At 38.1% G+C, this 17,453-nt stretch overlaps 1 protein-coding gene across 1 annotated transcript in view; it reads right to left on the bottom strand.

Annotated features, from left to right (window-relative positions):
• LOC132295226 (serine/threonine-protein kinase EDR1) overlaps positions 1 to 17,453 on the bottom strand; it is a 42,778-nt gene that overhangs the window by 14,827 nt on the left and 10,498 nt on the right. The window contains exons 3-6 of the mRNA XM_059793398.1: positions 15,896 to 15,999; positions 7,223 to 8,355; positions 6,762 to 6,802; positions 594 to 662 (exon numbers count right to left, since the gene is read on the bottom strand). Of these exons, the coding sequence (XP_059649381.1) occupies positions 594 to 662; positions 6,762 to 6,802; positions 7,223 to 8,355; positions 15,896 to 15,999 (1,347 nt within the window). The remainder of the gene's footprint in view (positions 1 to 593; positions 663 to 6,761; positions 6,803 to 7,222; positions 8,356 to 15,895; positions 16,000 to 17,453) is intronic.

The following is a 17,453-nucleotide window of genomic DNA, read 5'->3' as shown; positions in this document are numbered from 1 at the left end:
CAAAGACATGCCTAAAAGGTCAAAGAATCCATGTCCAACGCATGTCAGACACGCCAATGGACATGTCTGGAATATTTTTTCTTCCTGATGGGCGCTATTTTTTTACTTTTGGACACCATGCGGACATGGGACAAACACACCATGGACATGTGTCCGACATGCATATCCAATTGTTGGAAAATTTTAAGAAAATTTAAAAAGAAAGATGGGTAAAGTGCAAATATGATAACTTCTTTGAACATGTTAAAATACAGGATCGTATATATAAAAGGATATATACATATATATATATATTAGTCACCATGTCCCCACCGTGTTCGTATCTTAAAATTTAACCACTTGCCATGTCACAGTATCCATGTCCTGTCGTATCTGTGTTTTTTGAATCCGTATCCTTGCTTTTTGCTCTAAGTTAAAAAGCCCTAGATAGAGTAAAATGGTATAACAAGTTTGCGTTGCTCAGCACATATAAAAGCAACACCTAGAGCTGAGTTTTCGTTCCCAATAATCAAAATACAAATGTAATTTTGTTTTCTGGATTTCTTGGAAAATAAATAACATAGCTATGCTTATATCAGTGATTAGTTTCTTACTTCTCTCTTAAACTCAGCCAAAGCAGCACCAGAGAAATCTTGGTCTAAAAATTTCTTCACAGCAACCTCCTGTCCAATAACAATTTACAATCAAGAGAATTAGAAACTACAATATTTTATTTCAGGGTTATGCAAACATAAGGTTAAAATGAAAGGAAATCACTAATGCCCTTCTAGTGAAGCCTCTTCAGAATGAATACAGAAATCTATATATATCTATATAGAGAGAGAAAGCGGGGTTGACATTGTTATTGATAGAAGGATTGACAACTAGCCATTACAAGAAGAAGAAATCAACAAAACGGATAAGCAGAATAATTGATAAGTGTGCGTGTGCGTGCTTGTGTAGTAATTGAAGAAAATTAGTATATTCAAACACCTGATTTTCTTTAGCACAAGTTTAACAATATTCTAGATTGCTGATTTTAAAAAAAGATGACGATAAGATAAAAAGCAGAAGTACCCATAAGCTACATAATTTAATCAAAGCTATATACCTTCCCACCAGGTTTTCACTACGTAATGGCTTTGTTCGTCTACCACACACTAGAGATGACATTTCAATTTATACTTTTCAATAAGTAAAAGCCCTGTTACTCTTCTACATACTAGAAACGGCCCACCGGATGCCAAGCATAATATTTGTTGCTTTACAATTGCTAAACTTGTCACGACTTAGCTTTTAATATAAACAAGTTGCAAAGAAGATGAATATATAAAAAAAAATATTAATAAATAAATAAAAGAAGAAGAAGAATATGAACCTATGAAAAGATGTCTTCTAAGAAACCATGTCTAATTGAATGCTCATAAGCAGAAGATGAAAGAAGACAAGATGAAATGAAGTTCAACCCTTATATTCAAGCTTGACATGTAGAAAAAGGAAACCAGAATATCAAGATCCCGTCTAAAGGAGAAGGAATATTAGAGGCAAATGCCAAAACAGAATGAACCCTGCCATTTTTGTTTCTCTAATGGAAAGAGAACCACAATCATAAAAGTATAATGAACAATTCAACCGTAAACTAGGTGGATGGTTTGCAGCAAACACATACTTTGAAACAATAACTTTCTTTACTTGAAAGGAAAAAAAGAAAAATGGCTCGACAAAAAATACTTGCCTATTAGAACTTAGTGCCTAAGAGTTAGCAAATTTCATTTCAAAAGCCTTTTTCGTTTTTATTTTTTGAATCCTTTGTCTGTGAGTGAGTCTAAAGACCAATGAAGGTGCCTTGCTGAGGTAAAGTGCTTTTGAACAGCAAATCTACTCACATTTAGGAAACATATGCTTAGGCAAGCACAAAATTGTTTTTTTTTTGAGAAGCAAGCACAAAATTGTTTTATAAGGTATTGTGCACACTTTAGGATGCACTGAAGTGTTTTTGGGAAACTACTGGACATTATTTGTTTTATTTTTCAATAATGAAGTAGAGTTACACTGGTACAACTTGGGAATTGCAATGGTACAAGTTACTCCAGTAAAAACTGCACCTATATAACTTTTAATTGATTTTCAAAAGTTCAGCAGGCAAAAATTTCTTTTCCATTGGTGCAACTTATTCCAGTTTCCCACCACTGCAACTTAAGTTTTCTACTGATGCAACTTGGTCCGGAAACTCTACCACTGGCTCAAGCTTAGGACTTCTACCGATGCAACTGAGTTCGAACTGGAACAGGATTTCTATTTGAACTGTATTCTTCTCAAATCCGATTGCTGGGTTGAAGCCCAACTTCCTATTTAACAAATAAGTCTTTTGAGCACATTATATGCATTATTTCAGCTATAAATGCTTGTTTTTAATGCATTACAAGACATGACTACATAATCAATTGTACATGAATTAATATACACTCACTTCTGCATACAAGAGAGTTTTGATTTTCAACTTTGCATCTTTTAGTGAGATGTTAGTGATATACCTCTTATTCACATCTGCCTCTTATTCACATCTGCATACACGTAGTTCGTGAGTTATGTAATTCTATGCACTTGACCGTGGATTTTTCAGCACAACATAGCAGTAGTCATCTGTCTCTATCAACAACGAAATTGTGTAGATCAAGTCTCAGAATTGCCTTTACCGTTTTACTTATGATTTGATTGTGTGCTCGAGGCATTGAATTTGGCCAAAGTAATTCAACAAATTTAAATCAAGTAAAAGAAGTAGGAAGACCCTTTTTTTTTTAAATAAGATTTCATGAAAGGTTCTCAAGAGGGGAGCGCTCCCAAAAGAATACAAGACGCCCCAGGCGACAACTATAGCTTTAAGCTATCCACAAAATCCAAAAGATGCCCCAAAGATTTACAATTACGTCCATGAACCCAAAAAAATAAAGTAAACAATATACTGTATTTGAGACGCCAAATAGGAGTCTCCTCTCGATCAAAGGATCTCCTATTTCTCTCACGCCACAAACCCCATCATAGACAAAGGGGAATGGCCCTCCAAACATCCCTGGCTCGGCTCTCCACTGGACACCCTCTCCAAGCCTCAATCATATCCACCATGGACCCTGGGAACACCCAAGACATGCCAAATGCAAATAGCCCAAACATCCCTGGCCACTTGGCAGTGAAGAAGAAGCTGATTCATTGTTTCCTCCATCTTCTTGCACGTACAACACCAGTTAACCACAATCTACTGTCTCCTCCAAAGATTGTTGAGTGTAAGAGTGCTACCGTGAGCAGCCCACCACGGAAAGAAAGCCACCTTCAAGGGGGGCATTCAACCTCCAAATTGCCTTCCATGGGAAGGAAGGAGCTGGGATCTCTCGAAGACTGATAAAATGCCCTAACCACAAACACCCCTCTTGGTATGCCCACCCACACCATCTCATCTATCCCGCCCCCTCCACCACCTGACTGTAAAGCAAAGCTAAGAACTCAGCAACCTCCGTAAGTTCCCAATCATGAAACTCTCTACAAAACTGCACATCCCAAGTCAACCTCCTGCAATCAAGTTGATAACAGTCAGCAACTCTGCTTGAAGAGATCCTGAAGAGCCAAGGTAACCTACGAAATCCAGAGCAATGTCCCCGCACCAGCGATCCTCCCAAAATCTGGCGTGACTCCCACTCCGAACTCTGAACCACCCCTTCCGAATAAACTTCCAAATACCCATACCCGCTGGAAATTTCACTTCCTAGACAACCACCCACCATCGCCCTCCCCATACCGGCAAGCAATGACCCTCCTTTATAAACGAGGCCTCTAACTCATGAATCTTTAAAGCCATTTGCCCAACAATGCCTTGTTGAACAAATCCAATCTTCGAATCCCCAAGCACCCCTTTTGAAGAGGGGAGCACACCTCCCAGTTCACCAAATGGTATTTGAACTCATCATCGATGCCACCCCACAATAAATTTCGATCTCATCTAATTTTCAAATAGGTTGGAATATTTGAAGGGGTGCTCTTCATAAGAGTAATCTTCCCCCCTTTCAAAAGGTACTGCATCTTCCACCCTGCAAGTCTCCTCTCAAATCGCTCAACCATGGGGTCCCAAATTTAAGTCCTCAACATGTCTCCTAAAGGGAGCCCTAAATAAGAAATTGGGAGAGCACCTACACCACACCCAATAATATCAGCTAAGTCCTGAATTTCTTCTTCCCCTTACTGGAACCAACTCACTCTTCCCAATCTTGATCTTCAGCCCCGACACGATTTGGAAACGGGCTAAAATAAATCTCAAGAACCTCAATTAATCCACCCTTGCATCACAAAAAATGGTAGTGTCATCCGCAAAAAGCAAATGAGAGAGAACCAACTTATTAGGACTGTTACCCACCGAGAAACCCTCGAATAAAACCCAACTCTTCTGCCCTCCTCATCAAACTGCTAAAAGCCTCCATGACAATGATAAACAAAAATGGAGTAAGAGGGTCGCCCTAAAGCAAGCCTTCGCAAGGTGAGGCGCACGCCTCAGTGATGTGAGGCGCACAAGTAAAAAATTTCACGAGTAAAGGGAAAAACAAAGAAGAAATACAGAAAGAAGTAGATGAAGAGAGACAGACTCAGAGAGGAGGAGTAGATGAATAAAAAAAATAAAAAATAAAAACAGAGCCCCAGAAAGAGAAGAAGAAGTAGATGAAGAAAAGAAATAAAGAAAGATGAAACAAGCCCCCAAACAGAGATTGAAAAATAATAATAATAAAACACTGTTCACGAGTAAAGGAAAAAACAGAGAAGAAATACAGAGAGAAATAGATGAAGAGAGACAGACTCGGAGAGGAGGAGTAGATGAAGAAAAAGACAGAAAAAAAAAAAAAAAAACAAAGATAGAGAAGAAGTAAATGAGGAGAGAGAGAAGAGAAGAAGAGAAGGTGAGAATAGAAGAGGAGGAAAAAAAAAAACTGAACTAACCTGGTTCCTCACTTCGTCGGCTGTGTCTTCGTCGGAAGGAGGCTGTGGCTGCAACTGATAACCCTTGATTTCTTTCTCTCTCCTCTTTCCCACTCCCTCACGTCTTTCTTTCTTCTGCTTGATTTGTTGACTATTGAATTTCCTTTATATATTATATTCATTTGTTTCATAAATCACAAGACGACAAAACTACCTTTTTTGGCTTTTGGAAACTAAAAGCCTGTAAGTATATAATATATAAACTATAAAGGCAAAAAATATATAAAAGTAAAGCACGTAACAGGAAACAGCACCAAAAAATACATGAGGCGCGCCTCATAAAAAGCCCCAAGGCGCGCGCCTATTGGAGGTCGCTGCGCTTGGGGGAACTACAGGCGCTGAAGGTGCGCCTGTGTGCGCCTCGTGCCTAGGCGCGCACCCAGGTGCAATTTTAACAACACTGCTCGCGACTAAGATCCCTCTACAACATCCGGCCATCCCTCCATCTATGAAACTCCTCGACTCCATTCGGTCCATTCAACATCATTTTCCACCAATCCTCCAGCAACAGAAAAGAAAACCATCCCCTCCTTCCAGACTCTCAATCACTGGCACAAGCTCGGGAAGAGACTCTTCCCACAAAGCCACTATATAACAGAGACGTTCATCATGGACAAAGATCACCGGCGGGAATTCACTTCCGTCATGCACCGTCATTCGAACAAGTTCAGCATTTCTCATCTCATCGGCTTCCACCAAAACAAAGCCTCTGCACAAATCCCCAACAGTGACGAACAGAGCATGGCACCAAAGATGGAGAGTAAGACCGTAAAGAACAACCCTTTTCATCCCCTTTCTCCTTCAACACACCAGAGCATCCCACCCTGAACACCAGTTGTCCACACGAAGTGTGGCATCGCCCCAGTCTCGACATCCCTCCCTCAGCACCCTTTTGGCTTCAGCGCTTGAAGGAAGAGAAAAAAGTAAGAGAGAATCAGGCAATGGCGCCACTCCAACTCCACAAGAGGTGTGCGTGTGAGGTCCATTCTGGGATTTGATCCGTCACCCACATCTTTGTCAAATTTTCCCACCAAACACAATCTAAGATCCTCCCTTCATTTCACTTAAAAAATAAAAAAGATCCTCCCTTCGTTTCTCAGTAGAACCACCATCCAAATAGATTAAGGGGCCTCTGTGGGGATTGGCTGCCTTGACAGTACCCCCCTAAAATAGACGAGGCAGCCTTGTGATCTAAAGAAAAGATTTCATACGAAAGCTCAGCAAGAAAAAAACAAACAAAACAAAAATGATAAGAGAAAAGCTTCAGATGAGGTCACCGGAGTAGAAGACTCCGGTGCCCGAGAAAGGAAGAAGAAGAAAAGGTACCAAAAGAAATCAGGTTCTCTATATTATAAAAGTATGAAGATCATTTTGAATCTAAGATTTAGGTTTCTAAAATAAGTTAGTTTTATCGTGGGGAATGGACTCCTAAGAAGGAATACATTGAGAAGGGGCAGAAGGATACTTGTTTGCTTAAGTCTGTAAGCATATTGGATGACTCAGGTTTATGCTAGATGAGTATTTATAGTTCATACAAATGAATAAAATGTACATACTATTTTATTTTAGATGATCAAATATGGAGCTTAAAGTCTTCACTCTTAGGCACCAATGACAAAATTCTAAATAATTAACACATTCAAAGGAGAAAATAATAATTAAGCACATTGTTTCCCCTTATCTTTTTATCAGTAGTTCTTTTCCCTTAATAGATTCCACATATGATGAATTGAAATATGATGATAATAGTAACTCTAGTAACTTACAGTGCCATTCCAATCAGCATGGTAGACCTCTCCATAAGAACCTTTAGAAAAGGAAAAAAAAAAAAGTAAACAATAATCAGAAAATTCCAAAAAGAAGTTGTAGTGGATGGATCGACAAAGCATAACCTAACCCAACAATAACATTAACAATAATATCATAACGCTGATGATAATGATATACCAGAAACCAGATAGAGATCTGCCTTTCATCTCTTGTGAAGTAATAACATTATTTTATATTTCACACACACACACACACACAGATGGTGAAAAGTGAAGAGCTCAAAACCCTCCAAAGTATGATTTCTCAAAAATTATTGATATCCTGTAACATTCTTGACAAGCTAGAAAGAAATAATTCATCAAAGTGCATACTAGAAGAAGAGCTACTACAACTCTCAAGAAGATCAATTTCAGAAAGAGCACCGCAAAAATATTAGTCTGCCCAGCCATGAGTTTACCTAGTCCAATCCTTTCACCAAGTACCAAATCTTCCCACGGAATTTCACATTCACCAACATCGTCTATTACTGGATCAACCTGAGTTGCACCAGAAGCAGCTATCGAGCTTGGATTCTCTTGGCCATTTGACTTTGAATTGGTCCCCATAAATCTATCTTGTGCGCGCTTCCTATGATCATTTACAATGACAACATTCTTTCCATGTTCTTTTGCCATGTCTAACTCATCATTTTGCAAGGCCTCATCCCTGTGATATTTTTCCTTATGGTGAATGCTCAAATCCTCCTCTGAAGACAACCTGCTGAACTGACTCTTAGTTGGTGCCAACACCCAATTGCTAAAAATAGAAGAATCCCTATCAACACCATCACGATGGGTGGGATACGAAATATTAGGTAACTTGGAAACATCAGGATAGACTTCTGATGATGCAGTGGAACTGGTGGAAGGTAAAGATGACACATTATAATCATTGGCTTCACAATTATTTCTTGGAAAGAGGCCCTCCACAAAATCATACTCTTTTTTCCTAGGGACCTCATTGCAAGCAAAATTATTCTTCCACATTAATGGGACAGGAGGTTGACCAGAATCAAGGTCATTTTTTGGCTTTCGTAACTTGTCAACTTTTTTCTCAGGGTTGTTCTGTACAGAAGAAGTACCAGATCCTTTTATCAGGAATGGATTAAGATCGGAGAAGAGATTTTTAGAATCATCTGCAGTATTCTGACTATATGGAACCACATTAACATTCATCCTTGAGCCATCACCTACTGCATTGAGCCCCCGACCCCCTTTATACAGAGAACTACCAATTGCCAATGAGGGTATATGATTCAACTGATTAGAAGGAATCACTTTATTAGTTCTAGAAGAACCAGCCCCCGTGTCACCATATGGCTTTCTACCCAATGGCAAACTATTCTCAACTGCAGAGTTTTGACCACTGCCTTCACATTCACCAAGTGGTTGATTGGATCTTGTGAAAACAACTTCAGAGTCATTAGTTGACTGAAGAGTTGGAAGTTTGCTTAATTTTGGATTGTATGACATAAAGGATGAATCCATTGCACTCAGGACATCAGCTGGTATAAGTGTTCCAGGGGCTCCCATGAGATCAACCAAGAACTCACTGAACACAAACAGAAAAGGAAAAATATTAGATGCACAAATCTATAGGTATGGAGATAATAAAAAATAAAAAATAAAAAATAAAATATCAATTCAGTTTTGATAGAGATACGTGCATGTTTCTGTGGGTTTGTATATAGATATGTATATGTATATGCATACATAAGGAAATACAAACAGAAAAGGAAAAATATTAGATGCACAAATCTATAGGTCTGGAGATAATAAAAATATATCAATTCAGTTTTGACAGAGATACGTGTGTGTTACTGTGTGTTTGTATATAGATATGTATCTCCATATATAAGTTTTCAAAAACCATGAGGATAAAAATTTATGTAGACTTATCTCAAGGATCAGCTATACATTCATATCTTTTACTCTTAGTTATAGATGGACTTATGCTAGCTTGAACTAACAGAACACAATTAGAATGAGATTCCACGTGTATGCCAGCTGATATTTTTTTAATTGATGAAACTAGAGCAAGGACAAAAGTTAAGTTAGATTTATTGGAAAATACAAAAGCTAGGCCAAAGTCATACAGCCTAGTACAAAATGGTGTTTACACCATCTATCCACACCAGTAAAACATCATTCGAACTCAAAAATACCCCATAAACTTCCTCTTTTCCATTTTAAAACAGGCAACAAGAATTACCATCAGGAACCTTAACATCAATAGAGCCCCATGCCACATTTATTTACACTGCCTCTGCCCACCTAGCATCAGGTATATGGCAGCTTTGGCAGGAAAATCCTCTCTGGGAAGCCCTAAACCTGCCCTGTTGTCATCCATACCATATAAGCAGGATTCAAGTTTTGATCCAAGTTCCTCCAAATATTGAAAAAGGCATGCCCTAATATTTCCTAACATATATTTCATCATGTTTAGTAAATTCGAGTTGTGCATATATATATATATATATAAGCAGGTCTATTTGGCTACATGAACACAAGAAAAAATATGAAGTGCTTTACAGGATGTTGTGGTGTTTATTGTGTTGACATAACATGAATACTATGGTATTCTACCTTTTTATGGGAATAATTTGGAGTTCTAATTAAAGTTAATGTTAATTATTTGTTATTGCTGTTGGGACTGAGTGTGCCCTTCAAGCCAATTTGGCTATGTATTTGACATTTATTATTTATAGAATCTGATTTTATTTTACATTACATGCTTTACAAACATATATGGTGAATACTTCGATTCAGGAAAAAATATGGTGAATGCTTTGTATTGGTTGGCTCTAGAGTTGAGTCAAAGTTACATTAATTATGTAATGTGAGTTATGCGCATGCTGCAATAGGCGATATACATAGGAGATATAAATCATAGATGTTACATCTTCATAAATATATGTTCGCATTTGTGAGAATGAAACATTAAAGTTTCTATTTATGGATGGACTTATCTAAGTCATTATAAATATAAGAACTATACATGTCGATGTGTACAACACATTGAACAGGATCAAGTATAAGTTGCAGAAATTACAAGTGTTGGCATTCTAATTTCTCCTTATAGTCGTGTTATAGCAAGTTGCTCTTAAGTCTGAGTGTGTAGTGGACTTGTGTCTGAATAAAAAAATGTTAACTTTGATTTATTTAAGTGGGCCCTAGGGTCTAAAATATGGGTATTTTGGCTACTCATTAATTATAGGCATGAAAACATTTATTCTCAAGATGGCATCTATGTGAGGTGATTTATTATTGGCTTGATTAAGTTTGATCACTAAATCCGGCACCAGTAGTTTTTGATCAAATATTTTTATTTATATATTTATTTATTTAATATATTATTTTCTCAAGGAAAGCTTTTAAGTGATCAAATAAAATTAATCAAAAACAATAAAGGATAAATTAGCCAATTTAGCCATATTTGGTCAATATCCTAATTTAGCATAGAGGGGTAAACTTGTAATTTAACACATGACAATTTTATAATTATTCATTACTTGGAGGGAAACTATTTTTATTTAGCGGAATTAAAAATACATAAATGAACTAATTAATTGGGTCATGGGTTTGACTAATTAATTAATTGTGTTTGGTGGTGTCTATGGCGTGAGAGGAATAACAAAAACTTTGAAGGAAAAGAAGCGTCTTTAGCAAATCTGAAATTCATATTCTTCGTTCTCTGTTCTGTTATGTAAGAGGAAGCGCATGCTCCTCGATTGATGATTTCTTTGATCTTTTGGATGTTATTGGTCCTTAGGTCTTTTTTCTTCTTGTTTTAGGGACGCGTTCCCCTTTTGAACGCTTTTCTAATATACTTTTTACTTATCAAAAAAAAAAAAAAAAAGAGGCCCATTGGAAGCCAAGTTATGAATAGGCCCATCTAGATCCCACTCCTATCTCAACTTGGTAAACAAGCAATAGAGTTATAAGGGAACTAGGAGTTAGAGAAAGACTAGAGGAGCAGCTCCTAGGGTGGGTGGCTAAGCCTCTATATATTTGTGTTGTGTGGTTCACATAAGACGAACAAGGAACATACAATCTTCTTCATACACACACTCTCTCTCTCTCGATTTCTTAGGATTTCCTACACTCTCTTTAGGAGCCCACTCTTCCATAGCTTGTTGATATCATAGAGGTGAAGATTTAGAGGTATTTGGTAGCCACAAATATCCATTGAAGCTAGATTCAAAGGAGGGTTAAAGATAGAAAAAAAAAAAAATGCAGGTTCGCGGTCCTCTGCGCAGATATCGCTAAAACGGCCATAACTCCTTCGTTTTGGATTGACCTAAAACCAGTGGCAAATCGAAGTTAACTAGATAGGCTACAACATATCCAAAATTCACTGCATTTGGACTTTGGGAAGTCAATCCGGTAAGCTTGTCAGGTTGCTGTACCTACTGCGTTCTAGGTAGGAAGAGCTTATTGACTTAAAGTCAAGATTTCTTGTTATTCGCAATACTATGAATTGCGGTGATGAATTCTTACTCTTCTCTTAGATCATGATTCATTGCAACTAATGTGGAAAAAAAATTAAGCTTCCACATATAGATCCGTTTTCCAACAATTGCATGTGTGCTTTCACTAGCAGTAGCAGTTCTATGTTGAAATGAGAATAAGGGAATATAAACACACACTCATGCACACAAATTATCGCAGTATGCTAAAATATTTATTCCCCACCTCAGCCCAGGTTTATGGCAGCCTAGGCAGGATTCAGATGTGATGATATGAAGGTTTGCCCTAAGATTTAGCAGATTATATATCAAGAAGTTTAGTAAATTCAATATATATATATATATATATGAATCTATGTCATCTGGCTAGGCGAGCACATGAAGAAATCTGAAGAGGCTGAAGAGCTACATTGGATGCTTCTGGTGCCTATCACCTATTGTCTCCAACGTGAACGTAGATCTCATACACTGGACTGACCCTGTTTCTTAACCCGGCCCAGCCAGAAAACCAGCAAGCTGGTAAGAATCCAGTTATCATTTCCCAACCAACTTCCTGGAGTTGTATGGTTTCTGAGAACACTTCCCAACCACTTTCAAAGCTTCAAAAACAAATTGTTAGGATTAAAGAAGATTGGATATTTAAAGTTCCACTTCAAAGGGTTGTGCTCCTATCGGATTGGATAGGTGTTTTACCTTCAAGATTAGTAATGAAGAGGAGTGGTGTCCCAGGGGTTCTGCGTAAGCTCGACATTGAGAAAGCTTATGATCATGTGAATTGGAAGTTCTTGTTGTATTTGATGGATAGAATGCGTTTTGGGGATAAATGGAGGTATTGGATTGAGGCTTGTATATCTTCAGCCAGATTTTCGGTGATGGTTAATGGGTCTCCGACCAGGTTCTTTGGTAGCTCGCAAGGCTTGCACCAGGGGGATCCTTTGTCTCCTTTCTTGTTCATTATCGTTATGGAGGCTCTTAGTAGGTTGGGGGGGTGGGTTGGTTTATTAAGGGGTTTAGGGTGGGTGGGGGTGATGCTCATCATATGGAGATATCCCACTTATTGTTTGCGGATGACACGTTGGTGTTTTGTGAGGCTGAGGTTTCCCAGATGAGGTATTTGAGATCGGTGCTGAGTTGCTTTCAGGCAGTGTCAGGATTGAAAGTGAATGTAGGGAAGAGTGCCTTGATTCCAGTATGAGAGGTGCAGAACATTGGTGAGTTAGTTTATGTGCTTGGATGTGGAATCAGTAGCTTTTCGATTACATATTTGGGTTTACCTTTGGGAGTTTCTTCGAGGAATGTGGGTGTTTGGGATCCAGTGATTGAGAGGGTTCAGAGGAGACTTGCAGGGTGGAAGAAGCGGTATTTATCGAAAGGGGGGAAGGTCACTCTTTTGAAAAGCACGCTCTCAAGTCTTCCCACTTATTTTTTATCCCTCTTCCAGATACCAGTTGGGGTTGCTAATTCAATTGAGAGGCTTCAGAGGAATTTTCTATGGGGTGGACTTCAAGGAGAATTTAAGTATCATCTTGTTCGGTGGAAGCAGGTTTGTAGGCCGATTCAGGCCGGAGGTTTAGGGATAAGGAGGATGGTGCCATTTAACAGGGCTCTTCTTGGCAAGTGGTTGTGGAGATTCGGAGTGGAACGTCATAGGTTGTGGAGGAAGGTTAGTTTGTGCCGGTTTGGGGAAGAAACGGGAGGATGGTGTTCGTGTTTGGTGAGGATCCCTGCTGGTGTCAGAGTTTGGAAATTCATTAGGAAAGGTTGGAATGAGTTTTCAAAACACATCAGATTCAGAGTTCAAGAGGGTAGGAATGTGCGGCTTTGGGAGGATATTTGGCGTGGTGATTGTACTCTTGGTTGTGCATTTCCCAGATTGGTTAGGATTGCTATTAATAGGCATGTTTCAGTTGCTGACTGCTATCAGCTTGATAGCGGGAGGGTTACTTAGGATGTGCGATTTGTGCGAGCGTTTCAGGATTGGGAGTTGGATGACATTTGTGGGTTGCTAGATTGGTTGTATCGGCATGAGATCCGTGGCAGGGAGAGAGATTCGCTTGTTTGGGTGCCTGCTTCTCGGGGAATGTTTGAAGTGAGATCATATTTCCGATGCTTATCAGATAATACAGGGATTATGTTTCCGTGGAAATCAGTGTGGAGATGTAAGGTGTCGATCAAAGTGGCGTTCTTTACTTGGACAGTGGTGTGGGGCAAGATTTTGACGCTGGATAATTTGAGGCGGCGAAGACAAATCACAGTTAATTGGTGTTGTATGTGCAAGTGCAATGGGGAATCAGTGGATCATCTTCTGTTGCATTGTCCAGTGGCTTTGGATTGTTGGTGTCTTTTGCTAGGAATGTTTGGGGTTTCGTGGGTTATGCCTCGATCTACGAGAGGTTTGATGGAGGCTTGGAGAGGGTGCTATGTGGGAGGTCATGCTCGTGGGATTTGGAGGATGGCGCCCTTGTGTTTATGGTGGTGTTTGTGGAGGGAGCAGAACAATAGATCCTTTGAAGGAAAGGAATCCTCAATTGTTGTTCTTAAGTCTGCTTTTATTTCATCTTTATGTTTTTGGGGCTCAGATAGGTATTGCTCCTCACCGGAGGAGAAGATTGATTTTATTTCTTCTTTGGGACCTTAGGCTCCCTTTGTTGTCTATGGGACACATTCCCCTTTTGAACGTTTTTTTGAATGAATTTGCTTATTCATCAAAAAAAAGGATAAAATAGAAGAGCGCCTAAAAGGGCTAATGGTTCATCAACAAACACGTTAAACTCTCATACTTCCTTTGAATTGACCTCAATCTTAGCTTCAAAAGAGGCAACACCTGTTGAAAAGAGGTTCCTCAAGAAGGGACCTCTATATTCTTGTCTCTCTACTAAGGATTCCATTGAAGATTCAAACCAAAGGTAAAGGCACTCAATAAAATTGCCTAAACCTTCTATCTCACTCGAGTTTGTTGTTTCTTATTCGAAGATGTAGGAGGTGGTATTGTTTGTTCCCCTAGCTTCTTACATGTGAGAGTGCTTTTTTTGGTTGTTAGGTTTCTTCCTCTTCAGCTTTTGTGTCACCTATCCAGGAGCCCATTTTGATCCATATTGTAAATCCTCTTTTTATGGTAATGAAACTTTTTCTTATTTACCAATAGGAAAAAATAAATTTCACACACCCAATCAACCACTGATGGAGATCATATTACATCTCAATATGTCTCAATTGTTATCTCAAAGCCTTTCTAAACAATTTTTACAAATAGCAATTCAAATAATACAAGAATTTTGGGCCAACCAAAATAACATAGAGATATATATTTTATCTTTTATACCTTGGAGCTGCCTTTAACAAAAAGAGGAAGAAAAATTGGGAGAGGGGAAGGCAAAGATTAGCAACACTAATGCTCTGTTCGGTAGGAAAGAAAATAATTGGACGGAAGGGAGAGAAGAAGGGATGGATGAAACATCCTAAGGGAAGAGATTGTGTTTTTCCCTCTTTTTGTTCAGTTGGATGGAAGAGAAGCGAATAAGCTCACAATTTATTATGTTCGTTATGAGAGAAGGAAAGAAAAGTTTTAAATTGTTTTACCATTACATCCAGTAATATCTATAATATTGTAATTCATAGAAGATATTACTGTAATTTAAAACTTGTGTAATTTAGGATAGTATTTAATTTAAAACTTCTATAATAATCCACTTTTCTTCCCCCCCTCTTCCGCTCATTTTTGGACAGATATAAATTTGTAAAGGAAGGATGACACATCCTCCTATTATCCTTTCTTTCCTTGTATCATCTCTACCGAACAAAGGAAGTTTGTTCCTTCCTATTTTATTTCCACCCCTTTCTTCCTTACTGCTGAACAGACACCCCCCCACCCCAACTGCCCCATAATATATCTTAAGCTTTCATAGATTTAATTTCAAATAACTGCAGGGATCTTAAATAACACTCTGGTTCAAGTTGACAGAGGCAGGATTTCCCTTAACAAATATGCCTCTCAAGCCAAGATTTACCACTTCGACGCATCTACATGGTCACTAAGAATGCAAAAAAATTTCCTTCACAGTGGCCCCCACCCAGACAACAAAGAAAAACTAAAACTGGTATCTGCCCTTACGTCACCAAATATACATCTAAATCCTACTTGACTTGGGTTACTATGAGAAATCATCATAATTTGAATTTTCTATACCAAGGGGACATTATTTCCGAGGTTCTGTTTTGCCAAGTTAAATCCTCCAACCAGTATACATTAAGAAATATTATTGTTCCTTACAACCATGGACAAACCATCAACCAACCAAAAAGCACATCTTTGCTGATTAACACTGCTCATCAAATCCAGGAATGACAATTCGATGACTAAGATTTGAGTGACTGCTCATATTTTTTCAGTAAATGGAAAAAAAAAAAAAAAAAAAAAAAAAAAAAAAAAAAAATAATAATATCAGAATAAATATTCCATCATTTATGGAACACGCCTCAAGGTGCACCCTGATGTGAGGATTCCCCAAAATGACTTGAAAAAAAAAACAAAAAACAAAACAAAACAAAAGAAGAAGAAGAAGAAGAGAGAGAGAGAGAGAAAAGATTATAATCAACCAACCTACAAAGAACTCGAGTCCTTACCTTTCATTTGCCAACTTTATAATGTTGACAGCATCATCCTCAACGCCAGTGTAATGACTACCTTTTACTAGTCTACAAGGTATTCCAACAGTATCAGCTAAAACCTGCATTCAAGAAAACAAGGGAAATGAAAGCATAGTCTTCCAGTGGCCCAGTTTGTAGATTGCGAGAACATGGTAAATTTGCCAGATATGAATAATAGGGATTGTTTTAACTATAAGAAAAGAAAATAGTTGGACATAGTTTTCAATTATGTCAATCGATGGGAAGGCAATCAAGAAAAATTATATGTGACCTAACATATTTTAATACTTATGTCTCAAAGCAATAAAGCTCCAATGTTAATTTGATGAAACAAAACGGTAAATCAGAATATATATCACCAGATGTATACCAGATGCAAATATACATATATGTGTAGTTTATCGGTGACTGTATGACTCACTATCGTATCAACCCACTCAATCCGATTATCTTTTGTTCTTACCCAAGCAAAACCAATAGTTAAACAAAAATATGTTTACAGCCCTTCGAACCCCTGCAATCCTTTATATGAAAACTCAATCAGTGTGTTCCTTGGTTCTTTGGATAGAACATCCACATGTCTGAGACAAGGGGCAGTTTCTCAAACTCAAAGAGCACCAAGTAGACTAAGATTTATGTAATCCACTCAAGAGAGAATCAGTCTTTATTCTATAAAAATCATCTGAGGACAAAGTTTTAAATAACAATAAAAGCCATCATAAGTGACCTTACTCATAAACCACCTCACATTCCTATCCAGGATTATTCAGGATGAGACTCTCAGTGGCCTTCTGGAAAAAAAAAAGACGAGTCAGCTGAGTATCAGCAGACTAATTTCAGAACTTCCACTGCTTGGGGGGATTAGGGGTCACTGCTTGGTGCAATGGTAAAAGCTTGAACTGCCACACGTGAGGGCTGTCACATTATACAGGTAATATCAAGGGTTAAGTATGTACCCAGTCCACCCCTCTCAACAGTATCAATTAACAGAGACAAACACAGTAATGTCCGTTTTTACTGTTTGGTGGGATTCTTTTATCTTTAAGGCAGTTCAGTTGCATCCTCTAAAACATGAAGTTTCTCATTCTGGTCCATTCTCAAAATTTGTGAATAGTCCCTAAGAGGCTATTTGGTTACTATTGCCAGAATTAATTTTTCAAAAAAAATTCAAGCCTCTAACAATTTTAATAAATTATGTGAGCAGAAAATGCATGTCTGAACAATTTTTAGGAATTTTACTTCCCTACAAAAGAACTTGGAAAGAGTCATATTCCGAAGGGGAAGAAAAAAAAAAAGGAAAACAAAGAAAGAACAAAATCACAATAACTAAACTTGTGACATTTCTGAGAAGGGGTCAACTTTTAGAAGTAAAATTATGAAAGTGGACTTCTTAAAAGTGAACCAACAAATCCCAAGGTTAACGCTCAGATATCTGCATCACATGCAGAATCATGAGCTTTCAACTTACAACTTGGGCTGAAAGAGGGGTGTTTAATAACCCATATAAATAGGCCATAGGTTAACTTATCAAGGA

This window comes from Cornus florida, unplaced genomic scaffold (genome assembly GCF_030987335.1).
Source record: "Cornus florida cultivar Cherokee Brave unplaced genomic scaffold, ASM3098733v1 CherokeeBrave_3.0.0_Hap2_Chr02, whole genome shotgun sequence".
Classification (NCBI taxonomy): Eukaryota; Viridiplantae; Streptophyta; class Magnoliopsida; order Cornales; family Cornaceae; genus Cornus; species Cornus florida.
Note: the sequence above shows the minus strand (reverse complement) of the source record. Positions and strands in the feature narration are given on the sequence as shown.